Below are 13,277 nucleotides of genomic sequence, written 5' to 3' on the forward strand. Positions count from 1 at the left end.
CTGGTCAATGGAGGAGAGATACAGAATTGAAGAATACATTTATTCACTTGGGTGTTCATCACAACATGTGCTGGGGATAAATTAACATAACACACCCAGTCAGAGGTGAACACATTATCCATTCTCCTTTGCTATAGTGATAGAAGCTATTGGATGACACATGATTGCCCAGCTAAGGACTACAGTTCCCGGCATCCCTTGCAACTAGATGTCACCATGTGACCGTCTCTGGCCAATGAGCTGTGAGGAAAAGTGATCTGGGCTTCTTCTAGGAGTCGCCCTTTGAAGGACTGAAGCGTGTCTTCCTCTCTCCTCATCCCCCTACTTGCCCCGAACCAGAATGTGGACTGGGTGTGGGGGTGAGCCCTCTCCAGCCACGTGGCACAGAGCACCGAGGTCAAAGGACCCTGGCTGCCCAACTCCACGGAGCTGCACCGCCCCGGTCCTGGGAGTTTCACACACAGACCACAGCCTTGAGAGAGACAGCAAGTCGGGTTTATTGAAGCCGCTGTATTGGGGGATTTTACACTACGGTAGCCCAGCATGCATGATTCGGGGGCGCGCGGTCAGGAGCAGGAAGCGGAGGGCCCTCAGCGTTTAGGAAGCAGTGACGAAGCTGAGGCAGCACAGGGGGCACTCGCACACCTTGACCTCGCGGAACTCCAGCACAGGCATAGGGACGACGGTGCGTTTCGGGTCCGATTTCGAACCGTCAGGAGCCGCCTGGGGCTCGGGCTCGGGCTCGGGCTCGGGCTCGGGCTCGGGCTCAGGCTCAGCGTCATCCGGTTCCAGGTAGTAGCTGAAGCAGACACTCGGCTGGAAGGAAAGAGAACAGAGAAACAGGAGGGGGATGTCAGTGTCCCACTAGTGACATTCTGGGGTCATGTCATTCCTTGCAGAGTGTGTGTGGGGGGGCATCCTGTGCTTTGCAGAATCTTGAGTACCATCAATATTATATCTAAATATATATTTTAAAAAACATGCAAATAGACTATGTGGCAACACTCGGTGAATTTTGATAATCTTTGTACTGTTTTTTAAAAAATCTTGGATTCTCACATTAATTCCTAATACGAGAACTTCTTTAAGAGTAGTACTAGTCGCACTAGTAGGTAAGACATTCTCGCCGGCAATCTGACCCAGGGCCTCCCCTGACCTCTCCCCAAGGGCCTCCTGGTTCTCACCCGGGTCGCTCCAGCCTCCCCTCCTGCCTGTTAAGAAGCCCCAGAGACAGAGCAGACGCCTCATTGGCCAAGGGTGAGTCACGTGCCCAGCCCAGGCCCAATCACCGGGAATCTTGGCACTGCCGGCTCTGATTGGTCAGGGACGTACCTGGAGCTGGTCTGAGGATGGGATCAAATCCATCCAAAGTGCGTGGGGACAGGGGCGCCCCCCAGAAAAGTCAAGGGGGTTAGTAGGAGAAGGAGGACTGGTACCCAGGTAGACAAGGCCATGCTTGCCTCCGCAGGAAGGACCGTTCCCTAATTCATTTCTTCATTTAATCAGCCCGAGTGTATGCAGTGGCTGACACTGGTTAAATCTGATCTAGACAGGGGATATGTCACTGAACAACTTCTCTAGGAGGGGAGACAGATGAACACACAGATTCAAGGTATGTTCTTAGGTAGCAATAATTATGAAAATCCAGCATGGCAGGGGGTTAGAGAGAAATGGTGCAAAAGTGAGCAAGGGAGGCTTCGTGGAGAAGGTGGCATTGGAGCCGAGATTGGAATTTAGGAAACAGAAGGAAGGCAGGAAAGAGGGCAACACTCCCAGAGGATGGTGGCCATATCCTGGGGCGGGGGGGCGGCATGGACAAGGGGCACCCAGCCACCCAAGGGTCTCTGCTGTACAGAGGAAGTGGTAGATGTGCCTGACCTCTCATAACCTAGGGGATCTCAGGTCAAAGAAAGGAAACAAGCAGGCTTACTATGGGACAGAACGGCAGGACTTTGAAAGACAGTCTTCCCTTCATTCCTCTGGGCTTCTTCTTAGGCTCATCAGGGTTCTCAGAAAGCAGGGCTGCATTGGGGGCGGGGGGGGAGGAAAGAGGTGTGAGACCATCTTGCCTTCTGGGGCTTGAGAAACTGAGTATCTTCATCATGAAACCAGTGACAAAAACTAACATGTACTGAGTACTTGCCATGTCCAGGCACTCATGTACTTTACATGTATTAGCTTAACTGATTGCTCATAATGACTCTCTGAGACAGATACTATCATTGTCCTGCTTTAGAGATAAGGAAACTGAGGCAGAGAGGTGAGGACCCTGCTGCAGGCTGCAGACTCTGAGCAGAGGAGTGACAGACAGCCTGACACGAGGTGATGTCAGTGACTTCATCCTGTGTGTCCTCAGGGCCCCCTCCCCAGGGGGAGATGCCTGGGTGGGACTGGGCCAGTCTCCAGGGTCAACCCCTCCTCATCACCTTGCCCTAGACCCTCCCACTCCCACCTGCCTATACTTTCCACCCCACGTGGGTCTCACCTCCTTTCTCCGGAGGCTTGGTCTGCACCTCCTCGGCTTCCTTGTCCTCGATGGTGCTCAGAGGCAGCATCATGACGCGGCAGGCCCTCCCTAGAGACAGGAGACAGAGCAGTTAGTGCCTGGGCGGTGGAGCCGGGGGGCCTGGGTGTGGCTCTCAGAGCTCGGGTGGACTCAGACAGCTCCATCCCCTCCTATGTCTCCAGGTCCCCAGCATCCAAGGGGACGTGCTGGCAATGCCTCCTGCTGGTTTCCTCCAAGGCCCAGGGTGTGATCTGGGGAGAGCGGTTGTCATGGCGCCTGGCAAGGACAAGGGCAGGGCTCATGGTACCTGGGGCTCACCCCCCTTTAAAACCAGAACAACTGTGATACAAAGTGCTGGGTTTTTGCAGCTCGGCTAACTGGGTATCCAAAGGGCCTCTGGAGGCTGGCATATAGCAGGCACTCAGTAAGTGCACTCGTGGAGCAGTCCCAGTGCTGTCTTTCAGCTCCGTCCCAGGGCTCCCAGGCAGCCTGCCCAAGGGGTTCAAACAGGCCCTCCCCTCCTGTCCTGGGCCCCTCCAGGTACAGGAGGCATCAGTCCTGCCCTCAGGACCATGGTGAGGGGAGGGGCCGGGCCCCAGACCCCCCAGCACAGCCCTGGGGTGGGGCCAGCCCTGCAGGAAGGGGGCTCGGCACAGGCTCAGTGTGGGGACCCCACCTCTGCCCCAGCATCACCCTGGGCAGGACTTGGGCTGTGTGTCTGGGGAGTGGACTTGGGGGAATTCCAGCCTGCTAGTCACTAACTGGAGATCTCAAGGATCAAGTTCGCCAGATTTAACAACTACATTACAACAAATACACAGCAAACTGAGATGTGAATTTCATATACACGGATCATATTGTACTATAACAAGTCCCAAACACTGCATGGTAAGTATCTACCTAAAAATAATTTATTTAACATACTAACCTATGTTTATGCATATATCCCTGGAAATACTTGGGACATACTTATGTCCAAAGGTAATTCATTATTTGTCTCAAATTCAAATGTAAGTAACTCTCCTACATTTTGCATGGCAAGGAGATCAAACCAATCAATCTTAAAGGAAATCAATCCTGAATATTCATTGGAAGGATTGATGCTGAAGCTGAAGCTCCAATATTTGGCCACCTGATGAGAAGAACTGACTCATTAGAAAAGACCCTGATGCTGGGAAAGACTGAAAGTAGGAAAGGAAGGGGACGACAGAGGATGAGATGGTTGGATGGCATCACCCACTGGATGAACATGAGTTTTGAGCAAGCTCCAGGAGTTGGTGATGGACAGGGAGGCCTGGCGTGCTGCAGTCCATGGGGTCGCAAAGAGTCGGAGACGACTGAGCAGCTGAACTAAACTGATCCTGCGTTTTACCCGATAAGCTCTAATTCAGGGGTTATTAACTCTTGTTATGTCAAGTCTCCCTTCCAGAAAAAAATGAGTAAAATTAATTATTAAACATGAAGCTTAAATATGGTTAAATTGACACATAGTCAGAACACATTATCTGGAAACAAAATCAACACCTCTGCCTTCTTTAAACCTTCTTTAAACATTTTAAAGAAACATAAGATGCAATCAGAGACCCTCACATATAATCCCGCAAAGAAAAGATGCATCAGTTTGGGGGAACTCTCTCTGGCAGACTCCCAGGCCCACCCTCTGCTTCGCCCGGGCCCCTCCCCCAGAGGCTGACCCTCAAAATCTCGCGCCCCAAACGTGCTCCCAGCCACACGGGCGCACAGAACCACTGGAGGCGCAAAAGCTGTTCTCCACGCGCCCTTCTCATCAGCGAACTTCTCATGCGTCCTCCGTGAACCCCCAAACACATCCATAAGGCCTCCTGCCTCCTGCAAACTGCCCTCTGGACTCCCCACAAAGTCGTTAGCCTATGTTTCATTCTGCACTCGCTAGCTGACCCCTGACACCCCGCTGGCTTCCCAGGTTGGGAGCAGCCCCCGGACCTCCGCCTCCCCCATCAAACGGCAAAGTCCCGGGTTCCGCCCCTCCCGCCCCCAAAAGCTGGGAACTAGGACCCGGGCCCCCCTCCGCCTGTCCTGGAGGGGGTCCCCGCCATCCCCGCCTCCGGACACCCAACTCCGCGGGGCACCCACTCCTCTGTCCCCTCCAGGATTCGCTCCCCACAGTGGCCTCAGAAATCCTGGGGCCCTGAGTCCCCGCGCGGCTCGGAAGGGTCCGAGGCCTCCCGCCGCCCTCGGGGAGCCCCCACCGCGCCCTCCCAGCGGAGATCCCCCTCCGCCCTCCCGCCGCCCCCCCGCCCCGAACTGCTCCAACCTTGATGGCCGGACCCTTCGGAGCTGCGGCCGCGGGAGCGACCTCCGGCCCCGGGCTCGGTCTCGATGTCCGGGCTGGAGCGCGCCGGCTTGCTCACCGCTTGTCCTGGGGGCGCGGGCAGGGCTGGCTCCGAAGTCCAGGGCACCTGCGGGTGAACTCGCAGGAATGAAGAGCGCTGAGCGGCTCCGCATCACTCACGACGCCCCACCTCCACCCCCAACACAAGCGGGTGGTTAACAGCGTGCCTGCCGCCAGCACGGGCGTGCTGGCTTCACTTTTATTTTGGGGGGAGGGTCCCGGGCATCCTCCTCCTCACCGCTTAGAGAAACTGATACAGAGGGTGGCCTTGGGCGGCTTTAGGTGGAGGAGACTCAGTTGTGCAGGTAGCAAGGTAAGCAGTGGCTCTTAAACTTGTTACTCAGATACGAAGAAACACAGGCCCCACACGTAGAAACATGTATGTCTCATGTGTGCTGGACCCAAACAGCAAGTATCCACCCTGTGCATCAGAGTCACAAGAGTTTAAGAGTTTCCCTCCTTTTTCTAAGCATTCTCACACCTTCGCCTGAACTGATGCCAGCCTGCATCTATTCGAAGCACCGTCATTCACCGCTGTCGTGCAAAGTGTCATGGCAAATTGCCTAGCCTTTCTGGATCATCCAGTCTGCATCTCAGCTACTGGATTTTACATGAAAACAGCCCTGACTCTACCTAAGGTTGGGGGTGGATGTGCCAAGAAACCCTTATTCACACAAACAAGCTGTGGGCTGAATGACCGTAGTCTGCCCACCATTGACCTAGGGAAATTTTTGTGCTAGCTCCTGCCGGAAAGACAAGGGTGTTGTAGAAGGAGGACTGGTAGCCAGGTGGACAAGGCCACAGCTGCCTTCGCAGGAGGGACCGTTCCCTGACTTATTCCCTCATTTAATCAGCCCGAGAGATTGCATGCCTGGCGCTGGTTACATCTGTGCTAGGCAGAGGGGATATGTCATTGAACAACAGAAGAGGCTCTTGACCCCACAAAACTACTCTAGTAGGGGAGAGAGATGGTTAAAAAATAGGTACAAGGTATGCTGTCAATAATTACTCTGAAGAAAATTCAGGAAGGCAAGGGGCTGGAGAGAAACGGGGTGAAAGGGAGCAAGGGAGGCCTCATGGAGGAGGTGACGTTGGAGCAGAAGTTGGAATTAGCAAGGAGGAGGCAGGAAAGAGGGCAGCACCCTCAAGGAAAACCATCCCGCCCCACAGGCTGGGGCCACATCCAGGGCAAGGCAGGGGCAAGGGGCACCTGGGCACCCGGGCACCCAAGGGTCTCTGGTGAGCAGAGAGGGTGGCCAATCTGCGTGATCGGTCAGCCAGGGGCCTCCGGTGAAAAGGGAGGGAGCAAGCAGGCTTACCGCCGGGCAGAACGGCAGGACTCTGAAGGACACCGTTCCCTTCATTTTCTTGGACTTCTTCGGCAGAACATCACGCTTCTTAGAAAAGAAGCCTGAGGGAGGAGGAAAGAGTCATGAGACCATTTGACCCTCTGAGGCTTGAGAAACTCGGTAATAATAGTCTTCACCATGAAACCAGTAACAGGAGCTAATACGTGTGGAGTGTGTTCCAAACGTGCTTTTAAGTATTGTACACGTTTATGTGGTTCTTCATAATAACTCTCTGAGATGGGTATTATCATCAACCCACTTTAGAGATGAGTGAACTGAGGTACAGAGAGGTAGGGACACTTGTTGGAGGTCACCCAGGAGTGAGTGAGACCTTCATTCAATTGTAACCCAAAGGCCCCCAGGGAACAGACAGGAAGTGTCAGGGAGGGGAGGGGCTGGGGTAAGAAAACAGGGGTGTCCAGGCCACAAAAAGGAGCCCAAACGGGCTCAGCTCCCAGGAGCTCCCAGCGGGCCGTGATGGGACCCGCTGACGGGAGGTGATGTCAGGGAGGCCACATCCTGGGTGTCCCTGCCCAGAAGAGCCAGAGGAGACATTTGGTGACAGGGCCAATCTTCAGGATCATCGCTTTGCCCTGGAGACCTCCCCACTCCCGCCTGCCCAGTTTTCCAGGTCTCACCTCCTTTCTTCGGCGGCTTGGTCTTCACCTGCTCAGTCTCCTGGCTCTCGATGGTGCTCAGAGGCAGCATGGTAACTCCACAGGTGTTCCCTACGGACCGGAGACAGAACAGTTAGTGCCTGGGCGGTGGAGCCGGGGGCCCAGGTGTGGCTCTCAGAGGCCGGGTGGACTCAGACAGCTCCATCCCCTCCCCAAGTCCTCAGGTCCCCAACAGCCGAACGGACATGTTGGCAATGCCACCCGCATAGAGTTGCTTCAAGGTCCAGTGTGTGATTTGGGGAGTGTGTGGCATGGTGTCTGGCAAGGGAAGGGGCAGCATCCGTGGGTTTATGATCCTTTAAGAAACACAAGAAATATGACACAAAGTGCCAGCACCCTGGATGTGCAGCTCAGCAAACTAGTACAGAAAGGGCCTCTGGAGGCTGGCATACAGCAGGCACTCAGTAAGCGCACCCGTGGAGCAGTCCCAGGGCTGTCTTTCAGCTCTGTCCCAGGGCTCCCAGGCAGCCTGCCCAAGGGATTCAGATAGGCCCTCCCCTCCTGTCCTCAACCCCTCCAAGTACACGAGGCTTCAGTCTCGCCCTCAGGACCGCGGTGACCGGAGGGGCCGGGCCGCAGATCCCCCAGCACAGCCCTGGGGTGGGGCCGGCCCTGCAGGGAGGGGGCTCGGCACAGGCTCAGTGTGGGTTCCTCACCTCTGCCCCACCATCACCCTGGGCAGGACGTGGCCCAGTGTGTCTTGGGTGAGAACTGGGGGATTCCAGCCTGCCAGTCACTAGCTGGGGATCTCAACGATCAAGTTGGCCACGTTTAACAACAGCAATGTTATAATAAATACGCAGTAAATGGAGATTTGAATTTCAGATACATGAATCAAGTTTTAGTTTAAGTAGCCTTTAAACACTGTGTGGGTCATATCTACATTTAAAAAAAATTATTAAAAATTTATTAGATTATCTTTACAGATGGGCTCCCAGGAAATATTTGTGACACTAATTTTTATACTAAAATGTAATTCAGTATCTGTCTGAAGTTTGAATTTAAGAAAGCAGCCTGCATTTTACCTGGCAGGCCCGGATTCTGGGTTTTTTAACCTCTTGGGCTGTCAGCTTTCCCCTCCATGAAAATTAAGACTATAAATGATTAAACATGAGGATTAAATATGCTTAAAAACACACTCAGCACACATTATCTGGTAACCTAGAGTCAAACCTCTTCCTCTAAGCCTTTTTTGAAGAGGCATGAGACCCATCGCAGACCCTCACACATAATCCTGCAAATACAGGGTGCGTCAAACAGCGCGGGAACCGCAGGCCAGATACACACACACTCACACACACACAGTCATTGGAAACACACGTTTTCACATGCAGACTGCGGGAACCAGGGCCTAACGACACAAACACACCTGCAGACAAGGCCAGGGAAATTCAGAGACCCCACTACGCAGGCGGGCAGGCCTGCCGCTCAATGCTGAGCACACTCCTCACAGGCAGTCCTGATATCTCTCACACACTCTCATACACATACACACACACACACACACCCTCCAGACAGGCACAGAGGCAGACCCACAGGCTGGAATGACCCCCCACCCTCCCCAGTACACTTTCCCTCTGGGGGACCCCCAGGCCCACCCTCAGCCTCCCCCGGCCCCTCCCCCAGAGGCTGCCCCTCAAAACCGCGCGCCCCAAACATGCTCCCAGCCCCCACCCGCAGCCACGCAGGCGCACAGAACCGCTGGAGGCGCAAAAGCTGTTTTCCACGCGCACTCCTCATCTGTGAACCTTGTTCTGCGCCCTTAGTGAACCCCAAACTCATCCAGAGGGTCTCCCCGGCTCCCCACCCATCACACCGCCCTCTGGATCCCCCCAGAATCATGTTCCCATCTTCTGTGTGGCCAATTCCTTACCTGAGCCCGATACCGACTGCCCTCTCTGGTGTGCAGAGCAAACCTGTGCCTCCCGCCTCCTCCAGCAAACTGCGAAGTCCTGGGTCCGCCCCTCCCGCCCCACAAAACCTGGGGACCAGGACCCGGGCTCCCCGCCGCCTGCCCTGGAGGGGACCCCTGCCATCCCCGCCTCCGGACACCCCAGCCTCCTCTGTCGCCTTCAGTTTTCGCTTCTCCCAGTGACCAGTGAAATCTTTAGACCTGGAGTCTCCCCGAGGTGGAAGGGATCCGAGGGTCTCCATCGCCTCCAGGGGAAAACTTGAATTTCTCCAGGGCCCCCACCGCCCGCGCCCCGGGGTCTCGGGGCCCCCAGGCGGCAGCCCCCGCTCCCGCACCTCCTCCCGGGGCGCCCCCGCCCTCCTCGCGGGGACCCCCGGCCCGCGCCCCCGCCCTGCGGGCGCAGACCCCGCGGAGCGGCGGCCCGGGACTGACCTCGGGACCCGCTTCGGTCTGGGCGGCTGGGCAGGGCAGGCGGGCTGGTTCCGCGCGCGTCCTTGGTGCCTGAGCAGAGCCGGCTCCGGAGACGCTCGGGGACGCGGTGGACAAACGCGCGCTTATGTACAGGCTGAGCCGCTCGGCGACTCGCGCAACCCCCAAGCCCGCCCCCAAGGCCGAGTCAGGTGGTTCAAACCGCCTCTGACACCAGCACAGGCGTCAGAGGTTCGCGGCAACTTGGTTATTAGGGGGGAGGGTCGGGGGCCTCTTGTTTTCGTTGCTTTGAAACCGATATAGGAGGTCATGATGGGCAGGTCTTAAGGGGACGAGAATGACCTTGTGCAGGTCATAAGAGTAAGTCAGTGGTTCTAAACTTGTGCTTAGAGTAAGAAGAGATGCCACACAGGTCGAAACACACGTATGTGTTAATAGCATGTGTCCTGGACTCAAACACAAAATATCTTTTAACGTTCGGCATCACGGGCACGGGAAGTTCAAGAGTTTCCCTCCTTTTTCTGATCATTCTCACACGTTCACCCGTGTTGATTGCAGTTTGCGTCTATTCAGTTCCGGGTCAGTCACCTTTCTTGGCCAGGGTGTGTGGCAGGTACTTTAGACTCCTGAGCCATCAGGTCTGGGTCGCAGCTGCTCCTCTTTGCATGAACCCATCCTAGACAGTCCTAAGGATGGATGGAGTTATGTCAACATGCCCTTATTTACACAGTCTTCATCCTTGTCCTAAAGAATTTTTTTGTGCCGGGTCCTGGAGTAGATAAACCAAAAAGTTGCTGTGAAAAGTGCAGTTTGAACAGAAAGGTGAACAGATATGTGTTTTTAATATATATATATATATATATAGTTTATGGAAATTTAAATCCTGTAAAGTATACTATAAAAATCGTAATATAGTCTTGGTATATGTGCAAAATTTGAAACAACCACCTTTACAAATAGCTCTGGTGAGCCTGGGTGACTTCCCTATAAGTTGGGGATCATTTTAGTTCCTATTTCATAGGATTCTGGTGAAGGTTACATGAGCTCATCTGTGGAAAGTGCTCAGCCCCGGACCTGACAGATGGAAATTGCCCGCGAAGTGTTAGAGTTTATCTAACACTATCAGTAACCAGTTGGTTAATCTCTCCCAGGAGAGGGGGTGCCCTTTGGGCCAGGCACTGGCCACTCTGAGACTCAAAGTGCCCAGAGGACCGTGCAAGGAGCCAAGAGTCCCCAAGATGCACTGATAAGATTTTTTCAGGAGACTGTGCTCCTTCACGTTCTCATAGCTGCAAGCCCACAGCCTCGCTTTCTGGGGGCCACGGTATGTGATAACCTAAGGGATCTAAATCAGTCCTGACGCAGACCCTTCAGTGACCACGGAAATGTTGTGTATCTGCAGCGTCCAGGGTGGTAGCCTCTGGCCACATTCAGCCGCTGAATCCTGCCCTGAGCTGCCAAGAAACTCTGTTTTGAATTTTATTTAAGATTGATTTGTTTACATCGATTAGCTTCATGTGGTTACTTAGTGATTACTGTGTTGGAGAGCCAGAAAATTGTACCTAATTCCTTCTCAAATGCATCCCCCAGAGTGTCACTGACATTTGGGACCTGAACGTTCTTTGTGCAGGGGGTCTTCCTGGTCCACTGCACCGTGTTTAGAATGGTCTCTATCCATTAGAGTCTAGTGTGTTAGTTGCTCAGTCATCTCTGACTCCTTGTGACCCCATGGACTGTAGCCCGCCAGGCTCCTCTGTCCATGGGATTCTCCAGGCTAGGATACTGGAGTGGGTTGCCTTTTGCTTCTTCATCAGAGCCTAGTAGAGGGGCACCAATTTGGGACAACCTGAAATAGTGCCAACATTGCAGACAAGTTCCAGGAGGGGGCGCTGAAGTATCACCCCACATGAGAACTTCTGGTCTACCCAAAGATGTTGGCGGTGAAATGAAAGAAATCTCTATCCACAGAGGTTCTCCATGGTTTTCATGTACGTTTCAGTTATAGGTTTTTTCCACACTCAGAAAGTTTACCGTCTTTTCAAGCTTGAACTCTCTGGTGGAGCAGCAGGGAGGAGACCTGCCTGAAGCCCACCCCCACCCCCCCCATCCTTGATGCATCATCACAACTTCCCCAAGGTGTAGGTTTTGCCGTAATGAGTAAGGGGTGAGCCCTCTGTGAAAGCTTCCCCACACTCAGGACTCCTGTGGGCTTCTCTGTGGCATGCAGGCTCTGAGGTCTCTGGACATTTGACTTACACAGAAAGTCTTTCCTCCTCATCCCTCACACTGCTAACTGCATCCTCCCAGAGGCTCTTCTGATGCTTGAGAAGGGTCACCTGGCTGCTGAAGGCTCTCCCCCATTCCTGGCTTCCCTCCCAGGTGCCAGGCTGGGGAACCCTCTTGTGTTGTGACAGGTGGAAGCCCATGGACGTTGGGGATGTAGTCACAACTCTGCATTGAAGTAGATTGCAGACATGGCCTGTTTTCCACCCTGCCTCGTGTCTATCCCCTTTGCACTTTAAGTGTGCAATGGCCCCTTGTTCTGAATTTGCATTTGGCCATGGAACGTGCTCTCGGCAGAGGAGGCTGGCAAAATATGATCCAGCAAAAGGTTGAAAAGTGCTTGTGAAATGACATTTGTTTCTCCCCTGCGCCTCTACCAGTGCCATGAGGATGAACCTGCCCAAGCCAGCCTGTTGGAGGAGAAAAGACATTGAGAGCAGGGCCAGGTCTCCCCAGTCCCCCAGGAGAGGCCAGCCTAGGAGAGCTGAGGACCAGTGTCCACCAGGCGCCAGGAGGAGCTCAGAAATGGCAGCACAGCCTCCTCCCTGACCTCATATGTCTTTTGTTCCTGAAGTTTGCCAACTAAAGGATGTTCCCCACCACACACCACCACCTACAGTTCACCCTGAAAGGAATTCAGAGTGAAGATCTGGGTGAGGCACTTATGTTCTGGGAGAAGTGGCAGAAAAAATCCTGTGAAAGCAAGTCCTTTGTCCGTTTCCTGTCTGCTCAATTATGTCCCACCTCTAAAATAAACTAATCATAGGAATGAGATCACTAAGTAATTGAAATTAACTCCTGACTTATGAAGAATTGACACTTTTGAACTGTGGTGTTGGAGAAGACTCTTGAGAGCCCCTTGGACTGCAAGGAAATCAAACCAGTCCATCATAAAGGAAATCAATCCTGAATATTCATTGGAAGGACTGATGCTGAAGCTGAAACTCCAACACTTTGGCCACCTGATGGGAAGAACAAACTCATTGGAAAAGACCCTGATGCTGGGAAATATTGAAGGCAGGAGGAGAAGGGGACGGCAGAGGATGAGATGGTTGGATGGCATCACCAACTCGATGGACATGAGTTTGAGTAAGCTCCGGGAGTTGGTGATGGACAGGGAAGCTTGGTGTGCTGCAGTCCATGGGGTCGCATGGAGTTGGACACGACTGAGCGACTGAACTGAACTAATATGCTCTCCTGAATGCCTTGTCTAACCTGTTGATACTTTTCCTGGATAAATAGAAGCGTGACTAGCTCTCTTCCTCCAAAGTGCCCCTAAGCATCCAGAAGGCAGATTGAATGGGCAAGGTAACATCTGAAGAGACCTCAGCCAGTTCTGCATACAATGGAGAATGGTGTAGAACCCAACCTCCTGCCTTGACGATTCACAGAGATTCCTACATTTTCCCAAAGGTCCGTATAATCAAAGCTATGGTTTTTCCAGTAGTCATGTACAAATGTGAGAGTTGGACCATAAAGAAGGCTGAGCACCGAAGAACTGATGCTTTCAAACTGCAGTGCTATAGAAGACTCTTTAGAATCCCTTGGACAGCAAGGAGATCAAACCAGTCAAGCTTAAAGCAAATAAACCCTGAATATTCATTGGAAGGACTGATGCTGAAGCTGAAGCTCCAACACTTTGGGCACCTGATGGGAAGAACTGACTCATTTGAAAAGACCCTGATGCTGGGAAAGATTGAAGGCAGGAGGAGAAGGGGACAACAGAGGATGAGATGGTTGGATGGCATCA

General features: G+C 53.4%; 1 protein-coding gene across 2 annotated transcripts; it reads right to left on the minus strand.

The window, feature by feature from the left end:
- Window positions 1–474: 474 nt before the first annotated feature.
- Window positions 475–6,934, minus strand: LOC129632270 (ryanodine receptor 1-like). Of its 2 annotated transcripts, XM_055553783.1 has the most exons (6): window positions 6,865–6,934; window positions 6,197–6,288; window positions 4,800–4,944; window positions 2,486–2,575; window positions 1,931–2,022; window positions 475–816 (listed from the first exon to the last, which is right to left on the minus strand). In XM_055553783.1, the coding sequence occupies exons 1-6, from the start codon at window positions 6,932–6,934 to the stop codon at window positions 598–600; spliced, it is 708 nt and encodes a 235-aa protein (XP_055409758.1). In that variant the 3' UTR covers window positions 475–597. The 2 variants fall into 2 exon arrangements, 1 of the variants encoding a protein (XP_055409758.1); XR_008704448.1 differs by lacking the exons at window positions 1,931–2,022; window positions 2,486–2,575; window positions 4,800–4,944; window positions 6,197–6,288; window positions 6,865–6,934 and adding an exon at window positions 1,060–1,195 and having other exon boundaries at window positions 678–816.
- Between the last annotated feature and the right edge of the window lie 6,343 nt (window positions 6,935–13,277).

This window comes from Bubalus kerabau, chromosome 17 (genome assembly GCF_029407905.1).
Source record: "Bubalus kerabau isolate K-KA32 ecotype Philippines breed swamp buffalo chromosome 17, PCC_UOA_SB_1v2, whole genome shotgun sequence".
Taxonomy (NCBI): domain Eukaryota; kingdom Metazoa; phylum Chordata; class Mammalia; order Artiodactyla; family Bovidae; genus Bubalus; species Bubalus kerabau.

Excerpts from the sequence above, each read along its gene's own strand:
- LOC129632270 (XM_055553783.1), bottom strand. The coding sequence starts at position 6,934 with ATGCTGCCTCTGAGCACCATCGAGAGCCAGGAGACTGAGCAGGTGAAG. Across the intron at positions 4,945-6,196 it reads TCCTGCCGTTCTGCCCGGCG|GTGCCCTGGACTTCGGAGCC; the intron begins GTAAGCCTGCTT and ends GTTCACCCGCAG. Across the intron at positions 2,023-2,485 it reads CAAGCCTCCGGAGAAAGGAG|CCCTGCTTTCTGAGAACCCT; the intron begins GTGAGACCCACG and ends CCCCCAATGCAG.